Here is a 19,695-nt window from a genome sequence, read left to right as displayed (position 1 = left end):
CCATCGTCTCAGCCCAAAATCTCCTTAAGCTGATAACCAACTTCAGCAAAGTCTCAGGATATAAAATCAATGTGCAAAAATCACAAGCATTCCTATACACCAATAACACACAAACAGAGAGCCAAATCATGAGTGAACTCCCATTCACAATTGCTATAAAGAGAATAAAATACCTAGGAACACAACTTACATGGAATGTGAAGGACCTCTTCAAGGAGAACTACAAACCACTGCTCAAGGAAATAAGAGAGGACAAAAATGGAAAAATATTTCATGCTTATGGATAGTAAGAATCAATATCATGAAAATGGCCATACTGCCCAAAGTAATTTATAGATTCAATGCTATCTCCATCAAGCTACAATTGACTTTCTTCATAGAATCAGAAAAAAACTGCTTTAAATTTCATATGGAACCAAAAAAGAGCCTGTATAGCCAAGACAATCCTAAGGAAAAGGAACAAAGCTGGAGGCATCATGCTACCTGACTTCAAACTATACTGCAAGGCTACAGTAACCAAAACAGCATGGTACTGCTACCAAAATGGATATATAAATCAATGAAACAGAACAGAGGCCTCGGAAATAACGCCACACATCTACAACCATCTGATCTTTGACAAACCTGACAAAAACAAGCAATGGGAAAAGGATTTCCTATTTAGTAAACGGTGTTTGGAAAACTGGCTAGCCATATGCAAAAAACTGAAACTGGACCCCTTCCTTACCCCTTATACAAAAATTAACTCAAGAGATAGATTAAAGACTTAAACATAAGACCTAAAATCATAAAAACCCTAGAAGAAAACCTAGGCAATACCATTCAGGATATAGGCATGGGCAAAGATTTCATGACTAAAACACCAAAAACGATGGCAACAAAAGCCAAAATTGACAAATGGTATCTAATTAAACTAAAGAGCTTCTGCACAGCAAAAGAAGCTATCATCAGAGTGAACAGACAACCTATAGAACGGGAGATCATTTTTGCTATCTATCCATCTGACAAAGGGCTAATATCCAGAATCTACAAAGAACTTAAACAAACTTACAAGAAAAAAAACAAATAACGCCATCAAAAAGTAGGTGAAGGATATCAACAGACACTTCTCAAAAGAAGACATTTATGTGGCCAACAAACAGGAAAAAAAAAAGCTAATCATCACTGGTCATTAGAGAAAAGCAAATCAAAACCACAATGAGATACCATCTCATGCCAGTTAGAATGGTGATCATTAAACAGTCAGGAAACAACAGATGCTGGAGAGGATGTGGAGAAACAGGAACACCATTACACTGTTCGTGGGAGCATAAATTAGTTCAACCATTGTGGAAGACAGTGTGGCAATTCCTCAAGGATCTAGAACCAGAAATACCATTTGGCACAGCAATCCCATTACTGGGTATATACCCAAAAGATTATAAATCATTCTTCTATAAAGACACATGCACACATATGTTTACTGCAGCATTATTCAAAATAGCAAAGACTTGTAACAGACCCAAATGCCCATCAATGACAGACAGGATAAGGAAAATGTGGCACATATACACCATGGAATACTATGCAGCCATTAAAAAGGATGACTTCATGTCCTTTTCAGGGACATGGATGAAGCTGGAAACTATCATTCTCAGCAAACTAACACGGGAACAGAAAACCAAACACTGCATGTTCTCACTCAAAAGTGGAAGTTGAACAATGAGAACACATGTACACAGGGAGAGGAACATCACACACTGGGGCATGTCTGGGGGTGGGGGGTCTAGGGGAGGGATAGCATTAGGAGAAATACCTAATGTAGATGACAGGCTGATGGGGTTCAGCAAACCACCATGCCACATGAATACCTATGTAATAAACCGGCATGTTCTGCACATGTATCCCAGAACTTAAAGTATAATAATAATAAAAAAAATTAAAAATAGAACTTGCACATGATCCAGAAATCCCACTACTGGATATATATCCAAAGGAAATGAGATCAGTGTGTTGAAGAGATATCTGCACTCTCATGTTCACTGCTGCATTATTCACAATAGCTAAGATACAGAATCAACCTGTTTCCACCAATAGATGAACGGATTTTTTTAAAAATGTGGTTTATATACACAATGGAATACTATTCAGCCTGTCATCTGGAGCAACATGAATGAACCCAGAGGAAGTTAGTTATGTTATATGAAATAAGCCAGGCACAAAAGGACGAATACCATATGATCTCATCTACATGTGGAATCTAAAAATGTTGAAGTCATAGAAGCAGAGAGAATAGTGGTTCTCATGGGATTAGAGAAGGGAATGTGTTGGACAAATGCTGGTAAAGGATATAAAATTTCAGTTAGCTCAGAGGAATGAGTTCAAGAATTCTACTGTATAACATGATGACTACAACTAATAACAATGTACTGTATTCCTGAAAATCACTGGCCAGGTGCAGTGGCTCACATCTGTAATCCCAGCACTTTGGGAGGCTGAGGCAGGCGGATCACAAGGTCAGGAGTTCGAGACCAGCCTGGCCAATATGGTGAAACCCCATCTCTACTAAAAATACAAAAGTTAGCTGGGTGTGGTGGCGGGCGCCTGTAGTCCCAGCTACTTGGGAGGCTGAGGCAGGAGAATTGCTTGAATCCAGGAGGCGGAGGTTGCAGTGAGCCAAGATCATGCCACTGCACTCCAACCTGGGTGACAGAGTGAGACTGTCTCAAAAAAAAAAAAAAACCCCGCTAAGATGTTAAGAGTTCTCACCACAAAAAGGGGTAATTATGTGAGGCAATATATGTTAATTAGCTCAATTTAACCAGTCCACAATGCATACATATTTCAAAACACCATATTGTTCACAGTAAGTATATACAATTTTTGTCAACTTAAAAAAGTAAAAAACAAAAGTGCAGAAATACATTTTAAAACAAAAACCTCATTTTTATATCAGCTTGAGTATGAATTTCATGCCAACTATTTAGAATGTCTCTGCTTATTTTGTATGTGTAAGTATTCTTAGAAATATGTACTTTGTTTTACCTTTAGATTTGGGAATCAGCTCTCCACAACTGAGTATCCGTACCTCCGCAAACGGTTTGCTAGCTGCATCTGTTTTCTGGTTTTCAATCTCTCTTACAACTTCTTGGCCAGAGATTACTTGTCCAAAAACAACATGATGCCTAAAGTGTCAAGTAAAAATTATTAAATAAAAGCTTCTTATTTCAAGGTTAATTTAAAACAGGTTGTAAAATAAATAAAATAATCTTTACCCATCTAAATGAGGAGTTGGTTTCGTTGTTCTTTTGGAAGTCATCAGATAGAAGAATAAAAACAAAGTCAGAGAAAAACAAAGTTAGCATCTCTAAAAAGAAAAAGAAAATAACTGTATTGGAAACAAAGCTGAAAACAAAGACATCAACTGCTATCTTAATATAATCATATTACCTCAACCTTAAGGAGAACAGAAGGCAAAATGCTTTCCACATAATGTATTTACCAAACTTGTTCTAATTATAAAAGCAATACCTACTTACTGCTGAAAACTTTTATGTAACTAAAATAGACATTTCAGTGTTATTTCTATCCATTCATGTTTCTTGCACTTGAGTTCTTACTGAATAGTCATAATTGTATAATGTTCTACTATGCAGACATATCAAAATTTATGAAACAATTCCACCAGTGTATGAGTTTAACCATAATGCTTTTCAACCTTAAAACATTTTAAACAGTTAAGCACAGACTATATTCTTATGGTCCTCAGACATATACTGTTGGACTTGAACAGAAATGGTTTATATCGTGTTTATAAGTTTTTTTTGTTTTTATTTTTTTGGTTTAGAGACAGGGTCTCAGGCTGTTGTCCAGGCTGCAGTGCACTGGCACAACCTTGGTTCACTGCATCCTCAACATTCTGGGCTCAAGCTATCCTTCTGCCTCAGCATCCTGAGTAGCTGGGACTATAGGTGCATGCCAGCATGCCTGGCTAATTTTTTATTTTTTGTAGAGACAGGTCTCACTATGGTGCCCAGGCTAGTCTCAAACCTGGGTTCAAGCGATCCTCCCACTTTGACCTTTGAAAGTGCTGGGATTACAAGTATGAGTCACTGTGCCCAACTGAGTGTTTACAAGTTCTTTAATTACCTGCAAGAGATCTGGATTAAGAATTGGGACAAAAATTAAAGTAAGCATTTTTTGGCACATGAAGTTATTTTTTCAAAATCCCATCCCCCCACCATCAACCATAAAGCTACGTAGGTAAGAAGGCTGCTACTCAAATACGTACTAAAAACACTGGTATGAAAATTAAAGATTAGCATTTTATAAGAGTTGTTATTTTAAAAAAACCTTATCAAAAAGCTATTAGAAATTTGAAAAAAGGAGCATAATTTATGCTAATATTTGATTAAAGCATGTACAATACCACTGAAAAAAGTATAACCTATAGCTGAATTTTTAGGTTTACCTAACTATAAAATTAATGACCTACTATTGTTTCCTCATTGTAACACTATACTCACTTCAACTCACTAAAATCACCTAGAAATGTAAAAACCTAGGTGTACACTATGTGTATTCATATAACATGTTACAGTCACAATGTATATATATGATTTGCATTTAGACACAGTTGTTCCCCACTTCACTGATAACTTTATTTGCAAGTCTGCCTGCTCACTAAAACTTATTTGTAATTCCAAAATTAAAAAATTACAGCTTGTAGTGCTTTCATGGTAATTTACAGATACACACAGAGTGGCAAATAAGTGTGCTGGCAAGGATGTGGAAAAATAAAAACTCCTGTACGTTGCTAATTGGAATGTAGAATGGTGCAACCACTATGGAAAACAGTATGGAAGTTTCTCAAAAAGCTAAAAGGAGTATGACCATATAACCCACCAATTCACTCCTAGGTATATGTTCAAAAGAACCAAAAAAAAGAAACTCAAATGCCAATGCTCACTGCAGCAGTATTCACAATAGTCAAAATGTGAAAACAAGTCAAATGTCCACTAACAGATGAATCAAGAAACATGGTATACACATATAGCAGAGTATTACTCAGCCATAAAAAAAAAAAAAAAAAAAAAGGAGTTCAGGCCACGCGCAGTGGTTCATGCCTATAATCCCAGCACTTTCGGAGGCCAAGGCGGGCGGATCATGAGGTCAGGAGATCAAGACCATCCTGGTTAACAAGGTGAAATCCCATCTCTACTAAAAATGCAAAAATTAGCCAGGCGTAGTGGTGGGCGCCTATAGTGCCAGCTACTCGGAAGGCTGAGGCAGAATGGCATGAACCCGGGAGGTGGAGCTTGCAGTGAGCCAAGATTGCACCACTGCACTCTAGGCTGGGCAACAGAGAAAGATTCCATCTCAAAAAAAAAATGGAGTTCTGATACATGCTACAATATAAATAAACCTTGGAAACATTAAGTGAAACAAGCCAGATACAAAAGGATAAAAATTGTGGGATTCCACTTAAATAAAATAGTCGAACAGGCAAATTCATAGAAGTTACCAGGGATGGGGGGAAAGGGGAAATGGTACGGAGTCTCTGCAACAATGAAACAATTCTGGAAATAGTGCTGATGGTTGTACAACACTGTTAATACACATGACTCGCCCAGTGGCTCACACCTATAATCCTAGCACTTTGGGAGGCTGAGGCAGTGGGATGACTTGAGCCTAGGAGTTTGAGGCTGCAGTGAGCTATGACTGTGCCACCGCACTCTAGCTTGGCAACAGAGCAAGACTTTGTCTCAAAAAAATAAATAACTATAAACAAGACTGAACTGTACACTTACAAATGGTTAAAATGGCAAATCTTCTATATGTTATAGCACAAAAAAAATTTTTTTAAGACTGAAGCTCTCTAAAAATTGAAGTTATTTCCTTTAAAAAACAGAACACAGAAGAAGGGATACCTATGAAATAGGAAGATATGAGGAGAAACCAACATTTAGAGGGAAGATTCTGAGAATATATATGAAGGATTGTATGAACTTAACATAAGAGTTTTGGTTAGTACAGGAAAGATTTTATTTAAAAGAGGAAAATAAATTATAATACTGTGTTGAGAATGTGGTGAAATTAGCATTTACATACTACTGGTGCTACAGTAAACTATCCTTTCCTTTTTTTTTTTTTTTTTTTTTTTTGAGACGGAGTCTCGCTCTGTCGCCCAGGCTGGAGTGCAGTGGCCGGATCTCAGCTCACTGCAAGCTCTGCCTCCCAGGTTTACACCATTCTCCTGCCTCAGCCTCCCGAGTAGCCGGGACTACAGGTGCCCGCTACCGCGCCCGGCTAGTTTTTTGTATTTTTTAGTAGAGACGGGGTTTCACCGTGTTAGCCAGGTTGGTCTCGATCTCCTGACCTCGTGATCCGCCCATCTCGGCCTCCCAAAGTGCAGGGATTACAGGCTTGAGCCACCGGGCCCGGCCTATCCTTTTCTTTTGAAAATCAACATAACGCCGGGCGCGGTGGCTCAAGCCTGTAATCCCAGCACTTTGGGAGGCCGAGATGGGCGGATCACGAGGTCAGGAGATCGAGACCAACCTGGCTAACACGGTGAAACACCGTCTCTACTAAAAAAATACAAAAAACTAGCCGGGCGAGGTGGCGGGCGCCTGTAGTCCCAGCTACTCGGGAGGCTGAGGCAGGAGAATGGCGTAGACCCGGGAGGCAGAGCTTGCAGTGAGCTGAGATCCGGCCATTGCACTCCAGCCTGGGCAACAGAGCGAGACTCTGTCTCAAAAAAAAAAAAAAGAAAGAAAATCAACATAACAAGGCCAGGCGCGGTGGCTCACACCTGTAGTCCCAGCACTTTGGGAGATTGAGGCAAGTGGATCACCTGAGGTCGGGAGTTCAAGACCAGCCTGACCAACATGGAGAAGCCCCGTCTCTACTAAAAATACAAAATTAGCCAGGCATGGTGGTGCATGCCTGTAATCCTAGCTACTCGAGAGACTGAGGCAGGAGAATCGCTTGAACCTGGGAGGTGGAGGTTGCGGTGAGCGGAGATCGCGCCATTGCACTCTAGCCTGGGCAAAAAGAGCGAAACTGCGTCTCAAAAAAAAAAGTCAACATAACAATATATATGGAAAGCCTTAAAAATGTGTAAATAGTTCATTAAACTTCTTAAATATTAAAACTGCAGGCACAACAATGTTCACTAGAGCAGTTTAAAAAACAGGAAACAAACTGAATGTCCCAAAATAAGATTAATAATGCATAGTACATTCAAGCAAGAGATTAACATGTAGCCATTAAAAAGCTAATATTTAGTGATGTACAGAGATTTACATTATCGCCAAAAGTTGATTATAGAGCAACACTCTATAAACATTTTTAATGCATGGAAAGATGCTCTGGGGATGGGATTTTTGTGTGTGTGGCTTATCTGTGTTTTGTTTTCTTTCTTTTTTTTTTTTTTTTTTTTTTTTTTTTTTTTTACAATGAAGAGGTAATTGTAAGTTGTTTTATTTGTTTGCTTCTGAGACGGAGTCTTGCTCTGTAGCCCAGGCTGGAGTGTAGTGGCACAACCCTGGCTCACTGCAACCTCTACCTTCCTGCCTCAGCCTCCCAAGTGGCTGGGATTACAGGTGCCTGCAACCACACCCAGCTAATTTTTGTATTTTAGTAGAGACAGGGTTTCACCATGTTGGCCAGGCTGGTCTCGAACACCTGACCTCAAGTGATCCACCCGCCTCGGCTTCCCAAAGTGATGGGATTACAGGCGTGAGCCACTGCACCCAGCCATAAATTGTTTTGTTTAAAAAGAAAATCAGAGAGATCCACATTATGTGCAATTGGTTGAATAAACTATGGTATACACAAACAACAGAGTACTATGCAGCTGCAAAAAAGAATAAAAATGATCTCTATAAACTGTTATGGAGTGTTTCAAGGATATACTGTTAAGTGAAGAGTGAAACAGTATACACGGTATGCCATCTACAGTATAAGGAAGGGAAAGTGAGAAAATGTATACATGTATTTGCTTATGTTTACAAACGGACATACAGGAAGATAAACTGGAAATTAGGTTGGTTATTAACATGGATAGATGGAACTGGGGTGAAAAAAACAAGGAAATGGGAATGAAGTGGAAGGGCTGGGTGAGAGAGACACTTCATAGTATTCTTTTTGTTTTGACTTCGGAAATGTTACTATTTCATAAACTTAAAAAAATGAAAAAAAAAATCAAAATAAGGTAGGAAGGAGAACAAAATGAAATACAATCAGAAAGGAATAAACCTAACACATTTTGAGTGAATCACAAAACCAAACCAAAGGCCGGGCGCGGTGGCTCACGCCTGTAATCCCAGCACTTTGGGAGGCCGAGACGGGCGGATCACGAGGTCAGGAGATCGAGACCATCCTGGCTAACACGGTGAAACCCCGTCTCTACTAAAAAATACAAAAAACTAGCTGGGCGAGGTGGCGGGCGCCTGTAGTCCCAGCTACTCGGGAGGCTGAGGCAGGAGAATGGCGTAAACCCGGGAGGCGGAGCTTGCAGTGAGCTGAGATCCGGCCACCGCACTCCAGCCTGGGTGACAGAGCGAGACTCCATCTCAAAAAAAAAAAACCAAACCAAAAAAGAACTGATTTAAGTCACTTTAAAACTTGCTGTTTAACTACCTACACTCAGTCTCAAAACAAAAAAAAGCATAAATAGTGAACTCTAGTTAGTAGGTCCTTATTTACAGCAGTATGGGACGGCAGTTGTTCATTCTAAGATTCAATAAGGATCAGAAATGTTGAAGATAATCAGGCGCCAGATTTCTCACTGTTGAAGAGTTAACAAGTATGGAATAGAGAAACAACAGAATAATCCACATGGTGCTGACAGATTAAATTCCTCAGAGACCAAGAGAGTTCAAGGCTACTGAAGACAGCAAACCTGTACCCATAAGACAGGATTAAAAAAACAGGCATTACTGACAACAGGCCTAGTAACAATTTTTTTTTGTAGTCGGAACTGGAAATCCTTAGCATTTGGAGGTTACAAATAAATTTTAGCGAGAAGGTGAATTCTCAAATACAGAATCTATGAACAGTGAGAACTGACTGCATTTTATTCTTTGTAATTAAGTAATGTATGGAGAAATACTCTGTGTAAACATCTAGTTTCTCACTGAAATCACCCCTTTAAATTTAGCATCAATAGAAGATTCTTGCCTGAGTCAGTCATTACTGTGATGATTACAAAATGGTGACTTTTCTAACTCCATCATTCCTTCTAAATTTATTAGCTGACATTCTAATAAGGGAACAGCTTCCCTTCTCTCTCATTATTTAATCATTTATTTATATCAATGTAGACTCCTGGTTCCTATTTGACCATAAACTGATATTACTGTTACTTATTTTGATGCTCAAATTATCCTAATTTGGCTAGTGGGAAACCTTTAACCTGGCTCCTGTATTCTCTTGACAAGTCTCCATTATTTCAAAACATTAGCAGAACAATTTAACTTCCCCTCTATAACAATTTTCCCTCTTTAACAATTCTGTCTAGGTGCCATAGCTCATGTGTGTAATCCCAGCCTGGAGTCTTCAGCCTGGGCAACGCAGGGAGACCCCGTCTCTCCACAAAAAAACAACTAGCTAGGTGTGGTGGCACACACCTGTAGTCCTATCTACTCGGAAGCCTGAGGTGGGGAGGATTCCTTGAGCCAGGGAGGTCAAGGCTGTGGTGAGCCGTGATTGCGCCACTGCACTCGCCTGGGTGACAGAGCAAGACCTTGTCTCAAAAACAGTAACATAAAAACACAACAAAAAAAATCAATTATTTGTTCCCCCTCCCTCCCTTATAGATTCCTCTCCTATTTATTAGTAATCAATGGCAGGCACACAGAGAAATGGTAGACCAAAAATGGGATTTTTTTTTTTTTTTTTTTGGGTCGGAGTCTCACTCTGTCACCCAGGCCAGAGTGCAGCGGTGCGATCTCAGCTCACTGCAAGCTCTGCCTCCCGGGTTCACGCCATTCTCCTGCCTCAGCCTCCCGAGTAACTGGAACTACAGGCACCCGCCACCACGCCCAGCTAATTTTTTCATATTTTTAGTAGAGACGGGGTTTCACTGTTTTAGCCAGGATGGTCTTGATCTTCTGACCTCGTGATTCGCCCACCTCAGTCTCCCAAAGTGCTGGGATTACAGGCGTGAGTCACCGTGCCCGGCCCAAAAATGGGATGTTTTAAATGATCAGATAATAAATACTTACATGAAAAACTGTGAACCATTTGTATCCTTCCCTCTGTTGGCCATTGATAAGAGAAATTCTTTGTTGTGTTTAACAGCGAAACTCTCGTCTATAGAGAAGGAAAGTTTTCAGTTACATTATAGGTGTAACCGCCAAAAAAAAATTCATTTTCACTTCTATTCACATCTGATGTATTCTTTAGTGCCATACACAACTTAGATGACAAAGTTGGGTTATGAAAGAAGAGAATCAAACATGAATCAATTTCCCCTCTCATCTTTTTTTTTTTTTTGAGATGGAGTCTCACTCTGTCACCCAGCCTAGAGTGCAGTGGTGCAATCTCGGCTCACTGTAAGCTCCGTCTCCCGGGTTCACGCCATTCTCCTGCCTCAGCCTTCTGAGTAGCTGGGACTACAGGTTCCCACCATCACACCCGGCTAATTTTTGTATTTTTAGTAGAGACGGGGTTTCACCATGTTAGCTAGATGGTCTCGATCTCCTGACCTCGTGATCCGCCCGCCTTGGCCTCCCAAAGTGCTGGGATTACAGGCGTGAGCCACCAAGCCCAGCCTCCCCTCTCATCTGTGTAAGATTCGAATATTATTGATTTCCTATTCTTTACTTATAAAACCCAAATACTATCTCAATTCCCTTCCTTTCCATTTATATTTGTCCTTCACATTTTTGGAAAAGATAACACTACTTTATTTAAATAAAAAAATGAAACTATCTAAACAGTTGAGCACAGTGGTATGTGGCTGTAGTCCTAAGCTACTCAGGAGGCTGAAGCAGGACGATCACTGGAGCTCAGGAGCTTGAACCTAAAGTGCACTATGATCACACCCATGAAAAGCCACTGCACTCCAACCTGGGCAACACAGTGAGATCCCATCTCTTAAAAAAAAAAACTGAGAGTCCAGATTAGATTCTTTTACATTTCAATGGTTTCATTTCTGAGCACATAGAGGCACACAGAGTATTATTTAGTCTGGATTCATTAACTTAACCTCTGTCATAGCATCACTTATGCCATAGCAAAGGGAGGAACCTGTTTTCCAAACTTGGGTTAGAATATTAAGAACAAATCATGTAGAATTTTAAACAAAATTTCACTAAATGTCAAAACTGAAAGATGAAAAATATCAAATTATTTCCACATTAAATATGCTTATAGTTTTCCAAATGGTCTTCACATCAACAAAAAAATTCTAGCAAGAAAACTTAAATTTTTGGAAAAGATTATAGTTAAATTTTAGAGTATCAAAGATATTTTTAAAAATTTTCATAGAACAAATGACCTAAAAATTTGGATGTTGTTAGTAAGAAATATTGCTGAATCTCCTTTAATAAAAGTTAAGATGGCCGAGCACGGTGGCTCAAGGCTGTAATCCCAGCACTTTGGGAGGCCGAGACGGGCGGATCACGAGGTCAGGAGATCGAGACCATCCTGGCTAACACGGTGAAACCCCGTCTCTACTAAAAAAAATACAAAAAACTAGCCGGGTGAGGTGGCAGGCGCCTGTAGTCCCAGCTACTCGGGAGGCTGAAGCAGGAGAATGTCGTAAACCCGGGAGGCAGAGCTTGCAGTGAGCTGAGATCCGGCCACTGCACTCCAGCCTGGGCGACAGAGCAAGACTGCGTCTCAAAAAAAATAATAATAATAATGATAATAATAATAAAAGTTAAGATTGATCTATGGAAGTTCCTATTCTAGTACTAAAATTCTAAGAATTAAGTACAGATCGGCCGGGCGCGGTGGCTCAAGCCTGTAATCCCAGCACTTTGGGAGGCCGAGACGGGCGGATCACAAGGTCAGGAGATCGAGACCATCCTGGCGAACACGGTGAAACCCTGTCTCTACTAAAAAATACAAAAAACTAGCGGGGCGAGGCGGCGGGCGCCTGTAGTCCCAGCTACTCGGGAGGCTGAGGCAGGAGAATGGCGTAAACCCGGGGGGCGGAGCTTGCAGTGAGCTGAGATCCGGCCACTGCACTCCAGCCCGGGCGACAGAGCCAGACTCCGTCTCAAAAAAAAAAAAAAAGAATTAAGTACAGATCATTGAAACCCTTTCAAATCATATGTTGTAAAAATGTCCTAAGAAGAAAAAACCCCATCTCTACAAAAAGCAATTTTTTACCAGAAAATTAACTTTCAGATTAGTTGAAGGCAGCTAGACATTAGTATACTCTTTAATGAATAATGTTATTGATTCCATAGAGAATAAAATAGAATAAAAGAGAAAACATTTAAAACATAATATAAATGTAAACATTTTTACCTTCAAAAAATCCTCCATAGATAGATTCCCCTCCTCGTCCATTTCCTAAAAATGAAAAACATACTCTTTTAACTCTCAAGATAACAAGTGCCTCAAAGGTGATACCTAAACAAAATACTTCTTAAAAAGTAGATTTTTAAATAATTTTGAATTAACAATATTTGAAGATAGCAGAAAATCATAAAAGATATTAATGTCAATAATGCAAGATCCCAAATTTCTTTCTTTCCCCTATGCTATGATAGTAAGAATGTGACAAAGACTATTAAAATATATTTTAAAAAAGAACTTTCAGATTCTAATTATGATTATGCAGGTCTTGCAACAGGTTAACATTTTTTCAACATGTTTTAAAAGTAGTTTTGATATTTTTACAATAAAAAAGTAAAAATGTTATTGTAGTAAGGATTACCACTTGTGACAAAATCAAACACATACACTTGACAGATTACTGAGATGAATGCAGTGTTTTGTTTTGTATCCAGAAGCCTATTTCTGAAATTAATTCATGTGTCAAAGGTAAAATTATTTTTTATAAGCTTTCTTTTTTTTTTTTTTTTTTTTGAGACAGAGTCTTGCTCTGTCGCTCAGGCTGGAGTTCAGTGGCACGATCTCGGCTCACCGCAACCTCTGCCTTTCGGGTTCCTGCCTCAGCCTCCCGAGTAGCTGGGACTACAGGCACACGCCATCACGCCGGGTAAATTTTTGTATTTTTAGTAAAGGCAGGGTTTCACCATGTTGTCCAGGCTGGTCTTGAACTACTGACCTCGTGATTTGCCCGCCTTGGCCTCCTAAAGTGCTGGGATTATAGGCATGAGCCACTATGTCCAGCCTATGAGCTTCCTTCTTTTACATATTTCTATGAGTACTTCTAATTGACCAAAGATTAAATGGAGTGAGAGTGACAAGAACATTGGACTATAACTTCTAGGGACTTGTCTAACTTTGAGATCTGTGATATTTAACAGAAAATAATACATGATTTTTCCAAGTCTCACCTTCACTGAAGTCACCACCTTGAACCATAAAATCCTTGACAACTCTGTGAAAGAGACAACTCTTATAATGTAATGGTTTCTGAGTTGATTTCCCGGTCCCCTTTTCACCTATAGAGATAAAAAATTAGGACATTTAATAGAAAGGAAATCAAAGGAGTATGAAAGCAAAATAAATGTAAATATGCCTCTCTTGAACCTTACAGACTAAAAAAAATCATATTTTCATTCCTTTCAGGAATTTTTTTAAAACATTCATTTAAAAAATCACCCATGTATTTCTGGAGAATGTAGAAATCAATCTCAAATAATATACCATTAAAACTAATATTTGTTTTTGGTTTTTTTTGAGACAGAGTCTAGCTCTGTCACCTAGGCTACAGTGTGGTGGCACTATCTTGGCTCACTACAACCTCTGCCTCCTGGGTTCAAGTGATTCTCCTGCCTCAGCCTCCCGAGTGGCTGGGATTACAGGCGCCTGCCACCACACCCAGCTCATTTTTTTTAGTAGAGACGGAATTTCACCACGTTGGCCAGGGTGGTCTCAAAGTCCTGACCTCAAGTGATCCGCCCACCTCAGCCTCCCAAACTGCTGGGATTACAGGCATGAGCCACCGCGCCCGGCCTCTATTTTTTTTAATTGAGACAGGGTCTCACTCTTGTTGCTCAGGCTGGAGTGCAGTGGAGTGATCTTGGCTCACTGCTACCTCCGCCTCCTGGGCAATTCTCCCACCTCAGCCTCCAGAGTAGCTGGGATTACAGGCACACACCACCATGCCCGGCTGATTTTTTGTATTTATTTTATTTTTTTGAGATGGAGTTTCATTCGTGTTGCCCAGGCTGGAGAGCAATGGTGCGATCTCGGCTCACTGCAACCTCCACCTAGGGATCATGTGATTCTCTGCCTCAGCCTCCCGAGTGGCTGGGATTACAGACACCCACTATCACACCTGGCTAATTTTTGTATTTTGAGTAGAGATGGGGTTTCACTATGTTTGCCGGGCTGGTCTCAAGCTCCTGACATCAGGTGATCTGCCTGCCTTGGCCTTCCAAAGTGCTGGGATTATAGGCGAGTCACCACGCCTGGCCAATTTTTTGTATTTTTAGTAGAGACAGGGTTTCACCATGTTAGCCAGGATTGTCTTGAACTCCTGACCTCAAGTGATCCACCCACCTCGGCCTCCCAAAGTGCTGGGATTACAGATGTAACCCACCATGCCCAGTCACACCATGCCCAGTCATAATATTTCTAAGAATTACTTTCATGCCCTAGTCACTGCTGTGTAATCTTCATGTTAACAGAAAAGAAGTAATATGCATGGAGAAATCTAAAATAGGGTAAATAAAAAATTAAAGCAAGCTATGCCAGGTATGGTAGCTCACACCTGTATCCCAGCTGAGGAAGCTTACGTGTAAGGATTGATGAGCCCAGGAGTTCTAGTCCAGTTGGACAACGTTGCAAGATCCTGTCTCTTAAAAAAAAGAAGAAAAAAAAAAAAAAGCAAACCACAGTCAACTGAGACTACTATTAGGGCAGTTGAAAATGTGAACAAACCTGTACAAAGACAACGAAAGTTCTCGCATGTTTTGGGGCACACATCAGAAAATAATTCAAAGACAACTCTTCCAGCTGAAAAAGAAGGTAGTTTAGGTTTAAACTTCTTTACTAATTTAAAATATTAAACACCCATTTATAAATGTTAACTAATATTCTTACCAGGTTGATTGTTAATGGCAATGTCAAAAAAACATCGAGGACGTTGAACCTTTATTCCCATGGCTCCAATACTTAATCTATGAGTAAAATACAGTTTCAGACAAGCAGACTAAAATAGCAAAGATCTTTCACAAATTTCTGGAAAAAAAATTCTGTGAAACAAAATTAGAAATACAGTTTGAATTTATTTTGATATTTATTTCTATGAGGTAAATCACATGGATTATTAGTGCTTTCTTTTTAGAGATTAGATTGCATTTTGTGAAGCAACTAGAAAAGACTTGAAAGTTAAGCCTTAACCATTATTATGTAATCAACTTTCTATTTATCAACCAGAATATAGATTAATAGCCCAAACAGAAAATTGTATTAACTCTGTATGATTAGTGAACTTATTCAATAAGCAGATTACCTTCAAATGAAGAAAAGACCCAAAAAACCCAAGGACAACTGATCCCTGTGCTCCTAGAAAACAAAAATGAGAGTTCTGATTAAAATATGAGATTTTTAAGAAGCAAAATCACACAAGAAGAAAAAGTGGGGTATTTTAACGACAGTATGGTATTTTTAAATAGTATATGTGGTAGATTTACATTTTGAGTAAAAGCACAACATTCAATTTTACATATGAGGGTACTTTCTGATTATGAGCAACAGCCTTTACTGATATGCTAGTATAGACACAAAAAATACCAGAGATATTCTGTGTAACAGCTTTATTTCTATAACAGAAAGCTATTATTTAACAGACATTATTTTGATAAGGGATTTATTTTAAGGACTTAAAAAGCTGAATTGTAATATTTGGTGGAAGATGATAGGATAAGGTAAAGTGTAGAAGAAACAAAGGCAGTAAGTGTAAATAGTGTCCAAAATTATGGACTCTAAAAATGACAGTTTCATATGCTATGTATGCCATGTTACACTTCAATAAAATTTACTTTATTAAAAATAATTAATATATCTAAGACAAAACTGTTTACTCTTCTACCTCCATTCCCTTGAATACTCAGTAAACATTACCATTGCCCAAGCCAACTGCTGAGGCTGAAAAACTGGGGGTCATCTTTGGTTCTACTTTCCCTCATACCTCATTATCCAAACCATTAGGAAGGTAATTTGGCTCTAGCTTCAAAAATTATCCCGCCGGGCGCGGTGGCTCAAGCCTGTAATCCCAGCACTTTGGGAGGCCGAGACGGGCGGATCACGAGGTCAGGAGATCGAGAGACGATCCCGGCTAACACGGTGAAACCCCGTCTCTACTAAAAAATACAAAAAAAATAGCCGGGCGAGGTGGCGGGCGCCTGTAGTCCCAGCTACTCGGGAGGCTGAGGCAGGAGAATGGCGTAAACCCGGGAGGCGAAGCTTGCAGTGAGCTGAGATCCGGCCACTGCACTCCAGCCTGGGTGACAGAGCAAGACTCCGTCTCAAAAAAAAAAAAAAAAAAAAAATTATCCCAAAAGTTCTCATTACCTTTACCATTATCATTTCTTATCTAGGCTACTCCAATAGCCTCCTAAGTAGTTTCTCTTATTTTACTCCTAATTCTACACTGCCTCTTCTCCACAAAATAGCCAGAGTGGAATGATTCTTTTAAAACACAAATCTTATCATATCATTCCTCTGCCTAAAACTGTCTTACCATTCATCTGAAAAGTTTTAGCATGGATTTTAAGGCTCTAGACTGGCACTGCTCAATAAAAACATGAGCCACCCAGGTAAATTAAAATTTTTCAGTAGCCACATTTTGACAAATAAAAACAGTCTAATTGTAATATATTTTATTTAACTCAGTATGTACAGATTGAATATCTTTTAGAGGAAATGCTTGGAACCAGAAGTGTTTTAGATTTTTTTTTTTTGAATTTTGGAATATTTGCATACACATGAGATATCCCGGGGATGGGACACAGTTTAAACACAAAATTCATTTATATTTCAAACATACCATACCTTATGCACATAGCCTGAATTATATGTGTAATTTTATACAATTTAAATAATTTTGTGCTTGAAACAAAGTTTGTATTAAGTACTTATGTGTGAAATTTTCAATTCTGATGCTCAAAAAGTTTCCATTTTTGGACCTCAGATTTTCAGATTAGTGATGTCCAAACAGTAATGTTATGGATATACAGGTAATAACCAGTATGTCCAAACTATTACCACTTCAGAATATAATAAACAAAATGTTACTGAGATTTTTTTTTTTGGTACAAGTCTTTGGAAATCCATTGTATATTTTATCCTTGAAGCATATCTCAATTCAGACTAGCCACATTTCAAGTGCTCAAAAAGCACATGTGGCTTGTGGCTACTGTAATTTCAATTATATGGCTCTAAATATTTTAGCTCCTGTTCACCTCTAGGCATTTTCCTCAACTTCATTTCCTAACATCTTCTAATATTTTCCTCAACTTTATTTCAGCTACATTGGTATCCTGCTGGGTTATCCCCCACTCCCCACCCTCAACATCCCATAGCCTACTCTTTCATCAGGTCCTTTACATTTGCTGTTCCCTCCACCTGGAATGCTCTCAAACCATCTTCACATCGTTCACCCCCTTGTTGCTCAGGAATCACCTTCTCATAGAGACCCATTCGTAGTCTACTGTATTCAAGAAAGGAGCTCTCATCCTCCTAACACTTTACATCCTCTTATTCTGCTTTTTCTTCCAAGCATTTCTTGCTAATTGGTATTCAATTTTTATATCCATCTTCTCTCACTAGAATACAAGTTCCATGATGTGATAAACCTGAATTTTCAGTCTTACTCCCTTCTCAATTCTTAGTGCTCAAACAGTGCTTGGCATATGACAAGAAATCAGTATTTATTAAATGAATGAACAAATGTGAGAGGACAGGCATAAGTGAGAATGCAAAATTGTAGTAACAACAAAAAAACGGAAACACTCAAAATATCTTACAATAGGAGAGAAACTGAACAAATTATGGTATAAAATGCTATTTAATACTATATGGCAGTTCCATTGTAACACAGGCCAAGAAAGCTACTATTTAGTTCAAAATAAACAAAAAAGTAAATTGCACATAAGTATTTCCTTTAACACCATAAAATAATACCCTATTTCTACAGAGAGAGATCTTGAGAATACTATATATACCAAACTCCTCACAGAATCTCTGCAAAAGGCACTGAGTCTAGGAATGGAAGTCACTGGGGGCCTTCAGCTTTATGTATAAGGTTTGAATTTTTGCAATAAGAATATGTCCATGTATTAGTTTTTCAACTTAAAATTGATAACCTAAATCTGAAAACCCCAAATCTGAAATTTTTTGAGTGCCAAAAAGACACCCAAGGGAAATGCTCATTGGAACATTTTGGATTTTCAGAATTGGAAGGTTCAACTGGTAAGTATATTGCAAACATTCCAAAATCAGAAAAAAATCAGAAATCAGCAATAATATGGTCCAAAGCATTTTGGATAAGAGGTACTCAACTAGTGCTGCTGTTTAACATTCAAAGAGCTCAGGAGGCTGGGAGCAGTGGCTCACACCTGTAATCCCAGCACTTTGGGAGGCTAACGCAGGCAGATTGCTTAAAGTCCAGCAGTTCGAGACCAGCCTGGGCAACATGGCAAAACCCTGTCTCCACAGAAAATACAAAAATCAGCCAGGCATGGTGGCACACGTCTGTAGTCCCAGCTACTGGAGACGCTCAGGTGGGAGGATCACTTGAGCCAGGGAGGCGGAGGTTGCAGTCAGCCAAGATTAAGCCACTGTACTCCAGCCTGGGTGACAGAGTGAGACCCCGTTTCAAAAAAAAAAAAAAAAAGATATTTTTTTCCCCCTCACAAAATGGGTACCTCCCCCACAAAACAGAAACTAAGAAAAGTACTTGCGAATATTTACCTGAACCCTGGATATTAAATAGCTTTTTAGATTCACTAATGAAGTAAATAATGGGGATAAACAGATCTGAACTTACGAAAAAAATTATTTCTATTTGTCTATGTAAAATTAAAAAGAAAAAAATTGGGGAAAATACACTGTCATAGTTGCTGAGAATATTAATTTTCTTACTGTGTAACAGTGCTTAGCAATGAGGGCACTAGGGCGATTCATTGAATAGAGCTATCCAACTCACTGCAGAACCTTAAGCAACCCTTGCCCTATTAAATATCAGTCACTGTGACAACAAAAACCTTTCACTGTCCATCTATCAAATTAAAGTTCAAAGGACGCCTAAGAGTATATGAGCAGAGAATTCACAAAAAGTGAAATAACAAAAAAACATAAAAGGCACCAGCAGTTTTGTTAAGCAACTTGGCATTACAGACCAAGAATCTTGAATATATTCATATTCATCGTACCTTTTAACATTTTACTAATTCTATGTACTGGAATATCTGTAAAGGCAACCATTTAAAATAAAATAGTCCTTGGGTTTTTTTTTTAAAAATAACAGTAAGCACAAACAACTTAAATGTCTAACACAATAGTTAAGTATGGACTGTCTAAGAAAATAAGCTTTTTAAAACATAAAAAAATTGC

General features: G+C 38.9%; 1 protein-coding gene across 2 annotated transcripts in view; it reads right to left on the bottom strand.

Annotated features, from left to right (window-relative positions):
- LOC105483277 (peptidylprolyl isomerase G) overlaps positions 1 to 19,695 on the bottom strand; it is a 57,805-nt gene that overhangs the window by 22,829 nt on the left and 15,281 nt on the right. For both annotated transcript variants that reach the window (XM_071072907.1, XM_071072908.1), the window contains exons 2-9: positions 15,593 to 15,645; positions 15,181 to 15,257; positions 15,019 to 15,093; positions 13,467 to 13,574; positions 12,469 to 12,513; positions 10,212 to 10,299; positions 3,255 to 3,284; positions 3,025 to 3,164 (exon numbers count right to left, since the gene is read on the bottom strand). In XM_071072907.1, the coding sequence (XP_070929008.1) occupies positions 3,025 to 3,164; positions 3,255 to 3,284; positions 10,212 to 10,299; positions 12,469 to 12,513; positions 13,467 to 13,574; positions 15,019 to 15,093; positions 15,181 to 15,241 (547 nt within the window). In that variant the 5' untranslated portion in view covers positions 15,242 to 15,257; positions 15,593 to 15,645. The remainder of the gene's footprint in view (positions 1 to 3,024; positions 3,165 to 3,254; positions 3,285 to 10,211; positions 10,300 to 12,468; positions 12,514 to 13,466; positions 13,575 to 15,018; positions 15,094 to 15,180; positions 15,258 to 15,592; positions 15,646 to 19,695) is intronic.

The sequence above is a fragment of the Macaca nemestrina genome, chromosome 11 (assembly GCF_043159975.1).
Source record: "Macaca nemestrina isolate mMacNem1 chromosome 11, mMacNem.hap1, whole genome shotgun sequence".
In the NCBI taxonomy this organism is placed as follows: Eukaryota; Metazoa; Chordata; class Mammalia; order Primates; family Cercopithecidae; genus Macaca; species Macaca nemestrina.
This window is presented reverse-complemented; position numbering and strand designations above follow the sequence as displayed.